General features: G+C 32.7%; 1 protein-coding gene across 1 annotated transcript; it reads right to left on the bottom strand.

The window, feature by feature from the left end:
* Window positions 1-245: 245 nt before the first annotated feature.
* Window positions 246-8,389, bottom strand: LOC109179100. Its single transcript, XM_019328700.1, has 10 exons — window positions 8,256-8,389; window positions 7,978-8,189; window positions 3,463-3,803; window positions 2,009-2,133; window positions 1,729-1,935; window positions 1,455-1,611; window positions 1,253-1,355; window positions 995-1,086; window positions 637-730; window positions 246-387 (listed from the first exon to the last, which is right to left on the bottom strand). The coding sequence occupies exons 1-7, from the start codon at window positions 8,387-8,389 to the stop codon at window positions 1,287-1,289; spliced, it is 1,245 nt and encodes a 414-aa protein (XP_019184245.1). The 3' UTR covers window positions 246-387; window positions 637-730; window positions 995-1,086; window positions 1,253-1,286.
* Between the last annotated feature and the right edge of the window lie 6,009 nt (window positions 8,390-14,398).

Genomic DNA, 14,398 nt, shown 5'->3' on the forward strand with positions numbered 1-14,398 from the left:
CGGCTAATTAGTATTAGCCGACGTTGTATATATATATATATATAAAAAAAAATACATACAACGTCGGCTAATTGGTATTAGCCGACGTTTTTTTTTTAATATAAAATTTATTTTATCAATTTATACCCAAAACCTGCTGCTCAAATATCGCATCACAACAGCAAAACACATAGAATCTAATATTTATAATCTCAAAATTAATAAATGTAATAAATCTCACAATTTGATACTAATTAACAATACAATTTAAAATTATCAAGCTAAGATCAAATTATATTAATTAATTCACATATTTAACCATACATCAATAAAGAAATCAACTCATACGTTTCTAACTTGATCAATCTCTTGTTGATAGTAGCTCCATCCACTAACTCTCTCAACGATCTACAAAATTAATAATTAATAAATAATTAGTAAGCTAGTATTTTCCAAAAAGTATAGCACTCAATGAAAACAAAAGGCTTTTTTCTTAGAAAACTCCAGCAAGATTTCTGACTTTTCAAATGCATAAAGTCACCGTTGAAATGCACATGAAATAATCACAAACATCATAGTAAGAGGCATCTACTACATGAACCTCTGTAAATTCACGATAAGTGCATTACATTCACCAAAAGTATAAAGTATTCATACCTTGTATTCAAGCATGTCAAATCCCTTGCAAATAAACTCAAATAGAGTTTTCAAATTCTCCTGGCTTGGTGCAGTTACAAGAATATTAGAATACCTGAAAAATAATGTCCTTCATGCCTTTATCAGATATTTGTTAACTATGTTAACTACAAGATCAATGAGGTTAAACTCATAGAGCAAAAATATGACCTGGTCCAAAGTAACGCACTTGCGGATCAGAGGACCAGCAGGGAAGTCATCATTCAATTGTTTTTGTGGAAATGATGCCAATCATAGTTCCAAATGGTGGAAACACGCATTAGAACAAATTTACTTGTACTATTTCAAGATTAGTAATAGTTCATGGGAAGAAGCTTACCTCTTGAACTGCGACTGGTTTAATTGACATCATATGTGATGAGATTGGTAGATTGTTTAATTCATCATCCATGAACATCTTTCACGAACATCCTACAAATCAACATCCATGAATTCCAAGAGCAAGCACTTAAATATTGAAATCAGCATGCACATAAATCCAGCCACCAGAATGTCAGTGGTACTTTGATTAAATTTAGTAATGAAGCCTCAAAGGTTATCAGTTTAATAACATATATGACAACAATATTTTAGCTACCTATCAAAAGCATCTAATTATGCAGTATACTGATCTACAGAGTATTGATGTTAGGACTGATAATCACTGGGTTCGTCGACAATGGCTGCATGTTGGTTGGAACCTGAGATGATGTTAGCTTAGGTGAAAAGGTGCCATTTGTTCGATTTGAGGCACATCATGTCAGTTCAAATTGATCAGAATGTGGAGGAGGAGACTTAACAGCTGAAGTTTTCTCATCAAGATTCCCTGAAGTGGTTGTGTGTTTCTTGCTTTTCTGCTTTGAAGATGCAGCCATGTGGATTGTATGCTGACCAGCATTCTCATCAGCCAAAGGATATGACAGAAATAACTCCTCTCCTTCTGCATCTTTGTCTGTTCTGCAACATTCTCAGGATTTGTTAAGCAGAACCGAAATGAAGGCCTTCAAAACCGTAAAAAAAAAAAAAAAAAAGCATCTTGGGATCAAGAAACACAAGTACTGTAATGCTGAATACCTGTAATACTTCTGAAGGAGGTCCAAGTTCTTGTAATTGGTTTCCCTCTGAACCAGGTCATTGGGGAAACCGGCCATAAACAGGAGCGTGATGCCTAGCGCCTTAAAGAAGAAGCTCCCACAACGAACGTAGACTAGCATTGCCATTCTACATATTACTGGCCCGAAAGACTTCAACTTATTTCTTCCCATTCTCTGACTCACATATCTAGGAAAATGGAATAGACCATAAAGATGAGACAAGAAAATTTGATTCAGGAAAGAAATGGAACAGTACTTACTCATTTTGGGGGAGATTTCTTGTCCTTCCTCCATATTTGATGCACCGAAAGAGGCACAGTATGAATTCCCCTAGTAATGGATCAAGGGTAAAGCCATTAACTCCAGATCCAGTGCTCAACACAAACTGCAAATTAAATCACTGAAATATCATGACGAGACAGACAATAGAGCCTTAACCCTTGTATGCAAAACATTTTTCTTATCAGTTTGTATCCTATAACACCAGCACTTGTGTGTGCCTTACTAATAGAGCCAATCCATTAGACCATTAGTTAGCTTTTTCATATCTGAACAATTTGCAATTTCTATGTGATCAATATGAATCCCAGTGTCCAACGACCTTCTTTAACATAGTGAGAAGATTTATGAATCAAACATGAGCAGAACAACAAAGTAGCAGTCATATCTATGTAAATACTCACAAAAGTTGTTCTGAACAAGCTTTTTCAACTAAAATATAACAATAACAATAATGCCTAAAATTCGAAATAAATTAATAATAATTCAAAATATAATATTAATAAATCCTAAAATACAAATATATCAACCTAATAATTCCAAATATATAACCAATAACATATAAAATTCAAAATATGTACCTAATAATTCCTAAAATTCAAAATACATTAATAAATAATTCAAATATAATTATTGTAAGAGAAAATGACACTTTTTCCCCCTGAGTTATATACCTATAGCATTTTTTCTCCCTAAATTATTGAAGTGGCTGTTTTTCCCCCTGAAATATTAAATGGACATATTTACCCTTAAACTAAATATTTAATTTTTTTTCCAACAAATTATGACCATAATTTGGTTCAAACTAAACAAACACTATAGCAACCAAACCGAAATATTCCAATTACAATTTAGAATCGAAATTCGATATTTAGAGTTTATTAAAATCGTGAACCGGAGCGGACGGTTCATGTTCCGAACTAAAAAAATAAAATACATTTATTGTTGAATTTAGACTATTTTAAAATAAAAAATAAAATTTTAAAATAAAGACGGTTCAAAATTGCGAATCAGATCCGGAACCGCCGGTTCACGGTTCAAGATTCAATTTTTTTGATACATAATTTTAATAAATTGACATTTAAATATTGGGTTCTAGATCTGAATTATAACCGTAAACTATTAATTCGATTGCTTTAGTATCCGGTTCAATTCAAACCGAACCGTGGTCATCCCTACGTATACGCAATAATTTGTTGAAGTAATAAAATAAATAAAATGTTTACTTTAAGGGTATAAATGTCAATTTAATATATTAGGGGGAAAAGGCACCACTTTTAGAATAATTGAGGGGGCTAATGTGCTTACCTAAATAATTGAGGGGGGAAAAGTGCTATAAGTATATAACTCAGGGGTAAAAAGTGTCATTTTCCCTTATTGTAACTCTAATAATTCAGAAATTGAAATAATAATTAAAAAATAATAAAAAACTTACGGCGGGAAGGCGGTGCTCCGGTGCGTTGTAGGCTGTGCTGGGTCTGGCGGAGCGTTGGAGCAAAGGAACCGGCGGAGGCGATGTGGCGGAGCGTCGGCGGAGGCTGGTGTGGCAGTGGGCGATGGCGGAGGCTGGTGTGGCTGTACGGTGTGGCGATGGCGGAGGCGAGTGTGGCTGGGCAGCGGAGAAGGAGCGGCGTGACGGTGGCTGTGCGGTGTGGCGGTGGGCGACAACGGCTGCGGCGGTGGGTGGTGGAGAGACGACGGCTGCTGGCTTCCATTTAAATCGCGATCTCTTCTGCGCTGTGCGAAATGAATTGAGGACGCCGGGCCAGATCAGATCTAGATTTTATCTTAAAAAATAAATAGAAATATATTATACGACGTCGGCTATTTATTTAGCCGACGTCGTATATTAAAATATTATTTTAAAAAAAATTAAAAATGCCTACAACGTCGGCTATAAAGATAGCTGACATTGTAAGTATTTTATTTTTTATTATTTTTTTATTTTTTCTTTATAACGTCGGCTATTAGTATATAGCCGACATTAAAGGTTTTATTTAAAAAATAAAAATTACAAAAATGATTTAACGTCGGCTAAGTATTTAGCCGACGTTAAAAGGGCGACGTTGTATGTGAATTTTGTAGTAGTGTCCCCTTCTTTCTGAGTTAGTTTCAAAGCACTCTACGCTCTCGTACTTAACCACTCACCGTACTATTCAATCAAATTTGATCTACTCCTTGAGGACGACATCTTTTCATTCCCTTACTACTTTTTACACAAACATAATGCATTTATTAATATAAATTTTTTTTTAAAAAAATAGAAATGAACATGTTAAGGTAAAAATAAAAAAGAATAAAAAACCAAAGAGTTGTACGTACACTTCAATTATATTACACGATGAAATATCCATATAAAATAAATTGTACTGTTTTACCATCGATCAAGGTTGCATTGTGAATCTTGATCTCAATAAAAACATTAAAGATTAGATGTCTGCAACTAACATATTATAAGACTTTAATTAGTAACTTATGTATTTACTATAATTAATATATTATGTATTTGCAATTAAAATATTATGTGATTACAGTTAACATATTATGTACTTAATATCTACTATACTAATAAGAGCCCAAAAGAGTTAGGCCTATAATGGATAGAAAAAATGGCGGTCAAATTTTTTAATCAAATGAATGGCCCAGATTGATCAGATTTTAATTTTTCCTTCAGATTTCCTAATTTATCCTTAATAAATATGATTATCCATTAACTAATTTTTCCTTCAGATTTCCTAATTTATCCTTAATGAATATGATTATTCATTAACTTTTCCGTTAAATATTATCTTTTCCGTTAGTTTCTGTTAGTTCACGATTAACTTACTCATTGATTTTAATAAGAAAGGTCTCAGGTTTGAACCCCATCCCAATCAAATTAAAGTTGGCATAATTAGTACTCTATTTTACTCTTATTAAACTACTAATTAATAATTTAATAGCTACAACAAAAAATAATACATATGCATTTCTTTAATTTAGAATTATGTGTGTACAATGTCTTTATTCAAAAAAAAAAAATTATTCATTATCAATAAATAAATTAAATAAGAGAAATAATTTCATTAGTTATATTGTCTTTATTTTTCTCCAATGTAAAAATTCTTTACATTCAAATTAATCAATTAATTATATTCACTACATGGTCTATTATCGTTTTTGTCCACTATTTTTTAATTAAATATCAAAATTATAATACAGAATAATGCTATATATTTATTTACCAAGTATTTTATTAATACCATAAAAAAATTAAAAAAACATAATTAATAAAGCCCGTCATATTAACTACTTGAGGGATTTGTTGACAAAGAGAGTTTCAAATCACACAACAAATTGAAGTGAGAACTACATCGCAATGTCCTTGTTTGATAATCAGCAGTTAGCGAATTTGACCAGCGAATTATATCAACGGTTGGTAAAAAGATATTTGAAAAAATTAGCCGTTTAGATTAACACGTAAAATGACCTAAGGGTATACATATACTTCATAATAATAATAATAATAATAATAATAATAATAATAATAATAATAATAATAATAATAATAATAATAATAATAATAATAATAATAGTTATTATTATTATTATTATTATAAAAATATAAATAAAAAGTATAATTAAGCCAATCATATTAACTATTTGGGGGATTTATTGACAAAAAGAGTATTCAAATCACACAACAAATTGAATTGGGAAACTATCTCGTAATGTCTTTGTTTGGCAATCAGCAGTTAGCTCTTCAATATTAGGATATATTTAATATTTTATGCCCTAATTTTTATTTGTTCTCCCTTATTTCCCGTATTTGGTTTCAACAATACCCACACAATTATTTTATTGACAGTTATAATCAATCTTGACTATATTATCTTGCATTTGTAAACTTAGAATTACTTATTTAAATACGCAAATTCAACATTCAATTATCTATGTATGAACAATTCCAATATAATCTTGCATTAATATATTTTATAGTACTTATTTAAAAAAAAAAATATATTAGGCATTATCTCAATTGCGTAATGCGCGTAAAAAAACTAGTTTATTTATAGTTGCATAATCTATTAAATGAAGATACATAATATGTTAATTATATACACATAATTTAAAATTATTTTAGACTAAGTATCTACAATACAACGTGGATCATTATCTATTGTATAATTTATTTATTTTAGTTGGTTACGTGTTGTGTTGTATGTTGCCCCACATCTCTATTTAGAACATTCCGAACATAGTATCATTACCTCAATTGGATTGTCAATTAAGTACAGCCGTTTCTGCCCTTCCGGAGTAGTCCGGACTACTTTTTCCCTATTTCACTTTTTTATTTTATTTTTTTATTTTTTTTATTTAAACTTTTAGTTTTGAATTTTGTTTAAATAAAGTAAACTAACAATTCCATCTGTCCACGACTGATTTTAAAATGAGTAATGCTAATAATTCATTCTGCGTGACATAACCACATCTAATTGATAGCTTAATTCTATTTTCAATTAACCGTGGATCAGCTAATTAATAGCAACCAATAAATGGAAGAAAGCATTTTCCTATTAAAATAGAATTAAGCGACCAATTAGATGTGGTTACGCCACGAAAAATAAATTGTTAGCGTTACACATTATGTGTCGTCGTCTATGAAATTTTAAAGAAATTTCTCTATATTTATTGATTATTAGTGAATTAATCAATCATGTGAATTAATCAAATAAATAATGTAACACTTGTCACTTGAATTGATTTATATGGGAGGTTATGAGTTCGAGCATCAGTGGAGACGTTATTGACTCTTTGTACTTCAGTAGATCGAAAAAGTAGTTATGAACATATACTACATTGTAATAGAAGCATAAAAAAAAAAAAAGCAGAATAAAAATTTTAGGCTAAAGTGTCATCTAGCACCATGAACCATATTCGATTATTCATCCCGCACCCTCAACTTTCATATCATATATATCAATCCACAAACCAAAAAATAAAATTCACCTATAACTTTTAGCAGGTTTCCCTTCTTCCTGCTGACATGGCACATGATGTGGCATTTCTCTTAACCTTATATTGTCCATGTAAGCATTTACATATTTAAAATTTAAAAAACCAAAATTATTATATAAAAAACCATAATTTTCTTCTCTTTATTTTCATAATTTATACTTTTTCAATTTTTCAATTCTAATGTTTCAATTTTTTTTTTTTTTCAAAATTTTTATTTTTTGCATAATTTTTTGTTTAATATTTTTCCAGGTTTCCTAATTTATAGAAATGCTATTTTTTTTTTGTTTAGCATTTTTGCACATAAATATATCCACCAAGTGAAATTAAAATGGAAATCAAGTTACTAATATAAATTGTAAAAAGAAAAACCAATATATATTATTGCTAATAACAAAACAAAATAAATTCTCAATTCATAATCCACTAGCTAGTTAAAAGACAAAATCGTACATACACAGTAGCTATAAACACCAGCTAGTTAATAATAAAAATAAATAAAAATAATGAGAAAAAAAGTGACTTCATCCATCTCATCTGCCTTCATGGTCCCATTGAGCTTCACTCTGTGGCTACACAAAAGAAGAAAGCATTGTCAATTAATCATAAACTACTAACAATCATCTACATGAATTATTTAAATCTGCATTATGTTCAATTTATTTACCTGACATTCCAACAAAGCTTTCCTGAGACAAGTTTGTCCCTCTTCCACTTCCTCTCCCTTTTCCTCTAAAAGCAGTCGATGGTCTTCCTCTTCCTCTAACAGTAGAAGAACCGGCAGATTCTACTTGTTGGCTTGACAATGTAGGACAAAATCGTTTGTTATATCCCTTTCCCTTGCATAATTGACATGTCATAATTCTTCCTTTTCTAGACAACTTTCTAACCTCTTCACTCATTTTTTGTTTGTTTTTTTCATTTTCTTCAAGCTTTCTTTTCTTCTTTGGCCTACCAGTCATCTTCCTTGGAACAAGAGCAAGTATTTCATCACCTTCAGTCCTTGGACAAAAGATTTCCCCATTCAATGACTGGATTACATGCTCATATGTCTTCAAGTATAGCTCCTTACTATAGCATTCATGTATGTAATCTTCAGGCTGATGTCCTTTGTGAAATATTGCACAAATACCATGACGACATGAGATACCAGTCAACTGCCAAAGCCTACAAGAACAGGTCATGAATTGTAAATTTACATTGCATTGAAATCTGCCTTTTTTAATCTCATACCCCTCAACTCCATTGAATGCCACTTCCCAACCTGCACTCCCAAGTATGCTTTCATTCAGTTTCTTCATGACCAATAACCCACAATTCCCTCTCCAATTTTGAGCCCATGCTTTTTTCTTTGCAACCTTCTTCATTGTTGCTACCCGTATATCCTCAAGCATTGGAATTATGAATTTTGACCTTGCATTCAACAAAGTTTTGTTGAATTCCTAACTCAAGTTGTTATCTACCATGTCACACTTCACATCTTTCTTGAAGTAAGCCTTGCACCAAAATTGCATAGGATATTTGTCAAGAGCAACGCGAGCAGCAACATCTATCTTCTCTAAAGCCTTCAAATTTTCAGCAAGTTGTGCTTCATTTGGGTTCTTTGCAATCTGCCAGAAATGAGTCTTTAGTACCTTCCCTCGATGGCTCTTACTCCAATTGGCATGCACATGCCTAACACAGTTTCTATGTTGAATTCCAGGGAATACATCTTTAATGACATTGGATAATCCTACAAAAGATATGGCACAAAACAAAGCAAACTAAATTTAAATACTTACAAACAAATTCAGAAAGTACAAAGAAATAGATTGAGAAAATGAAATTAGATTATTTACCTTTTGTTGATCACTCATTAGAGTCCATTCACTATGTCCCTAATGTCCAAGTCTGTCTTTAGAAGCCCCAAAAACCATCACCATGAAGAGTTATATATATAATAAAGTTCAAATGCGGCGGGGTCTTCCCGTGCTGCGGTGCGGCGGAATTCCAGAATACACCAACAGTGTAATAAAAACACACCCCAATGAAATGCAGTAAAACATCACAAAATACACAACAGACTCAAAAAAATACACCATATAACTCACCACTCCTAATGGTGTATTTCCGAACAGTGTATGGTGTTTTTACTCACACCTAATGGTGTGTGTTTGGTGATGCGGGGCTCTATTTATTGTTTTGTGTGGTGTATTTTCCTAATGCTGATGGTGCATATTTGTTGAACTATTGGTGTTGCCGCACCGTAAGACACTGCCACACCTGAACTCGCCTATATATATATATATATAGGGTCAGGTTCCTGTGAGGTCAGGTCTTCCCGTGCGGTCAGTGCGGCATACACCATTAGGTATGCATAAATGCACCATACAGTGTTCGTAAATACACCATTATGTGTGGTGTATTTTTTTGTTGTGTGGTGTATTTTTTGGCATTTCATTCTGGTGTATTTTCGAACACTGTATGGTGCATTTATGCATACCTAATGGTGTATGCCGCACTGACCGCACGAGAAGACATGACCTCACAGGAACCAAAATCTATATATATATATATATATATATATATATATATATATATATATATATATATATATACATATATATATATATATATATATATATATATATATATGTATATATATATCTATATATGTATATATATATATATATGTATATATGTATATATATATATATATATATATATATATATATATATATATATATATATATATATATATATATATAAAGTGAAAGGTTCCCGTGCGGTTGAATGCTTCTCGTGCGGTTGTGCGGTTATTAATGTGCGTGAGATTTGTACTCAATGTGCGTGAGTGTTGTGTCTAATGTGCCTGAGATTTTTACTTAATGCGCGTGAATGTGTAAAATGCAGCAGAAAATATGGTTATCAGCTTCTTCCCCATCCCCAGCACTGCTTCCCAAAGTGAATAGTGTGTTGCTCTGCTTTTACTGATGTTTACAATGAAATAAAAGCTTCCCAAAGTGAATACACAAATTCTATCCTTATCAATGGTCTATGCAGACCGATCTTGGTGCGAGAATCTAGAACTTCTGTTGTTTGCTTCAATTCCATCATGTCAGATTTGTTTATTTATTTATTTATTAATTGATTTATTCTGCTATGGTGAAGGTGAGTATGGAGGACATAGAAACACTAGTGGAAAGAAACAGAAAATTTTGATCTACTGGTGATTGGTCTGCAAGAGGTTCCTCGAATTAATGTTTCCAGATTGTTGAAAATTCTCTTATTACTCACACACATTAAGCACAAATCTCACGCATATTAAGCACAATACTCTGGCACATTAAGTACAAAACTCACGCATATTAACATGACGCACATTAAGTACAAATCTCAAGCATATTGAGCCTAACACTCACGCACATTAAGTATAAATCTCACGCATATTAATCCACCGCACAACCGCACGGGAAGCAACAAATGCACCTGATCCCTTCCATATATATATATATATATATATATATATATATATATATATATATATATATATATATATATATATATATATATATATATATATATATATATATATATATACACACACACACACACACACTTATAACTCTATCTTTTTTTTTTTTTCTTTTTTTTTTTTTTACAATTGGCCCCCAAAGGGCCCAATTTGGGGGCCGGAAAAAATTATATACATATATTATAGTTAATTCTATTTTTTATCCTAGATTTATTGGTCTCAGTCTATTTTAAGTCATTTTTTTAAAATATCCACTTTTGGTCCTAGTATTATTGTGACATGATCATTTTTTATCCGTTATTAACAAAATAGTTTAAATATCATTAAATACAAGGACATTTCGGTCTTTAATTATAAATGTTTTGATAAAAATAAACATAAAAAATATAGCGCTTTAACCTACTTTGTATAAAAAAGATTGAAATGTCTTTGTATTTAACGATATTTCAACAATTTTGTTGATGGAGAACTAAAACTGGTCATGCCACAACAATACTATAACCAAATGAGGATGTTCTAATAAAAAAATGACCAAAAATAAATTGTCACCTGTAAATCTAGGATACAAAATGGAATTAACTCCATACATTATATGAGATTATGAGGCTAGAGCGCAGTAACCGCGGACTCACATGTAGGAATGAAGCATCAACATATATAATCTTCTATTACTATAATATTTTGAATATTCAATCCCTAATCTCTATTTTCCCTAATCCCTTTTCCTATTCCTTAATCTCTATTTCCCTAATCTCTTTTCCTATTCCCTAATGTCTAGCCTCTAGGTCAATAGGTCATAATAATCAATAGTTACTTACCCTCATTGAGTTATTTCCCTCAAGTTCTTCATCAGACATATGGTAATTATTAATTAAAACTTATTAACTTAACTGTACATATTATTTGATTTATTTCACAATTATTATTTATTGACATGAATTATTGACTTAATAATTTAAAATATTGAATAATATATTCAAGAGTTTGTTTCTCGATAAATTGTTTATTGATAGAGATTCTAAACATTTTTTTCTAAGGATTTAATAAATTATGTTTTATAGAAAATATTCATCTGGTATGAGAAGCGTAAAAAGAAAAGAAGAATTGAGCAATTAACTCAATCTAAAAAGGGAGCTCTTGAAAAAGTCATTGCAAAAGAATATCAGATAGATGAGCAAAAGGATAATGTCAATGAAAATTTGTTACATGCTAATCTTCATAAAAAAAGATCAAGGTGATTGTGAGATCAGACTGGAAAAAATTTAAATGATAGTGTTCACAACAATGATAAGTATCACTGTGACGATGAAAAAGATAAGAAGGGTTTGATGGGTGTTTAGATGATGGTGGTCACAATGACAAACCAAATAATTTTTTTTTTTTATTTGGCATATATGATCCAATAAATTGGGATGCAAGATTAATAGATATTCTTGTGAAAAGAGGTCCAAATTCATATGTCGCACATGACCTCTGATCCATTTTTATTGGAACGGCCCTGATGAAACAACATTATATATAAAATAACATTGAATAATAGTTTCACATATTTGAGTGTAGACAATGAATAAAATAACAGGGCTCACTAGCTCGACAATGAATTAGAATTATACTTTAGTGGTGTTGTAATAACTAGAGTGTTCATAAAATGAAATTCAATAACTAGTCTGACATATTGATTGTCCAATGGCAATTGAAACTGTTGTTGAATTAAGATGATACTTTAGTTGCGTTGTAATGAAACTACAATGTGTGTGTGCACGCGTATATATATATATATATATATATATATATATATATATATATATATATATATATATATATATATATGTATGTATAGGGTCTCACTCCTGTGCGAATAGGCGCCCAGGAGAGAAATACGAATGCATGCTAGCCATCCACGTGTCCAGATCAAAGAATTAGATGTAATTTTTAAAAAACAACACGGTGGCATTTTCGTAAATAACTCAAACTTTGGTGCATGTAAATGTGTTATAAGTGCAAGTAGTTGGTGCACCTTTGCAATTAAAAAGTGCAGGTAAATTCACTTAGAAGTGCACCTACTTTCACCTATAAGTGCAAGTAAATTTAGCTTGTTAACATTCGTGCACTAGGTGCAACTACTTATAGCTATAGATGTACCTAGTTATAACGTCAGGTGCACTTAGTATTGATGCTCAGTGTAAATTTTACTTGCACCTATAATACATTTTACATGCATTTGTAATACATATTACTTGCATGTAATTTTGTCTTGTTAACATTCATTGATCGGGTACACCTACTTTCACCTAGAAGTGAACATATTTCCACTTACAAGTGCATGTAAGTTTACCTTGTTAACATTCATTGATCGGGTGCACTTATTTTCACCTAGGTGCACCTAGTTATAACTATAAGAAAACATAGATTTGAGCACGTGGCGCGCGCTGAGTTATTCGCATTTCGCTCCTGGACGCGACATTCGCACCTGAACACAACTCTCTCTCTCTCTCTCTCTCTCTCTCTCTCTATATATATATATATATATATATATATATATATATATATATATATATATTAAACAACAATATTACAGATTCACACTTTCCCTCTCTCCCTGGTATCTAGGGTTTTCTCTTGCTTTGCATGCTACTTCATGGTCTCTTTTTCTGTTCTTACCGATCTTGTTTGGCGGTTAGCTGGTTACGCAGAGCCCTAGCATGGACGTTCAGGACATTATTACTAGCACAACGAAAATCCATTTGGAGGATGAAGAGGCTGGTGAGGATGATCCAGTGACGGATCTTGCGCGGGAGGCGTCCCGACAATATTGGATTCTCGTTGGAAGGTTCGTGATCGATAGGAACGTCAAGTTTGATATGATGAGGCAGGTCTTGCCGACTGTATGGCGGCCGTTGACAGGTATTCAGGTAGCGGATGTGCAACCAAACCTTTTTATGTTTGTTTTCTTTCATGAGTCGGACATGAGACGAGTGCTAAATGATGGTCCCTGGGTTTTTGAGAATGCAACACTGATATGCCAGCCTTTACAACCCAACGAACACCCCTTCCAGGTTCCTCTGAACACGATTGATTACTGGGTTCAGGTTTATGACATCCCGGTGGAGTATCGTACCGATAAGGTTTTGGAGAAGATTGGTGATTATGTTGGTGTTTTTTCAGTTAGACGAGAGGAATTTCTTACGGCCATGGATGACCTTCTATCGTATTAGAGTAACGGTTGAGGTGTCCAAACCCCTCAAGAGACGTAAAATGGTCAAACACGATAAAATGGTCAAACGCTGTGAGAGGGCGGGATGTTGTGCATGATGACCGTCCTGGGGCTTTTCCCGTCACTAATACACTGCTTAATGCCCAGGTTCACTCTGCTAGGGTGGATCAGCAGATAGAGGTTGATGAAGGGGTGCGTGTGGACCCTAAAAGAAGGAGGGGGGCGAGTGGTTTGGCTGCTGGTAGGGTGGAGGAAAGAAGCAATGAGGTGCAGGTTGACGATAATTTTTTGTGTATGGCGAGTCTTGTTGCGCAGGCCCGCCCTACCCAATGAGTACCCTAAGTTAGAACTGCCGTGGCTTGGGCAATCCACGGACAGTTCGTGAGGTAGTGGACCTTGTGTCCAAGAAGAAGACCGAGTTTGTGTTCTTGATGGAGACAAAAGTTGTTAGGAGTCATGCTGAGAGGCTGCGTGTGAAGTTGGGGTGGGAAGGGTGCTTTTGTGTTGATAGTGTTGGGATATAGGGTGGTCTGTGTTTGCTCTGGGCTAAGAATAATTGTGCTTGTCTGCTCAGTTTCTCCCATAATCATATTGACCTGGTGGTGACACTTCCCAATAGACACCATTGGAGGCTTACGTGTTATTACG

This window comes from Ipomoea nil, unplaced genomic scaffold, assembly GCF_001879475.1.
Source record: "Ipomoea nil cultivar Tokyo-kokei standard unplaced genomic scaffold, Asagao_1.1 scaffold0099, whole genome shotgun sequence".
Lineage (NCBI taxonomy): Eukaryota > Viridiplantae > Streptophyta > Magnoliopsida > Solanales > Convolvulaceae > Ipomoea > Ipomoea nil.

What these genes read in the sequence shown, in the direction of transcription:
- LOC109179100 (XM_019328700.1), bottom strand. Translation starts at nt 8,389, where the DNA reads ATGAAGAAGGTTGCAAAGAAAAAAGCATGGGCTCAAAATTGGAGAGGG. An exon ending in GCATTCAATGGAGTTGAGGG is followed by an intron (nt 8,190 to 8,255) that starts GTATGAGATTAA and finishes CTGTTCTTGTAG; the next exon opens with GCTTTGGCAGTTGACTGGTA. An exon ending in TGTTCCAAGGAAGATGACTG is followed by an intron (nt 3,804 to 7,977) that starts GTAGGCCAAAGA and finishes GATAAAATCTAG; the next exon opens with ATCTGATCTGGCCCGGCGTC.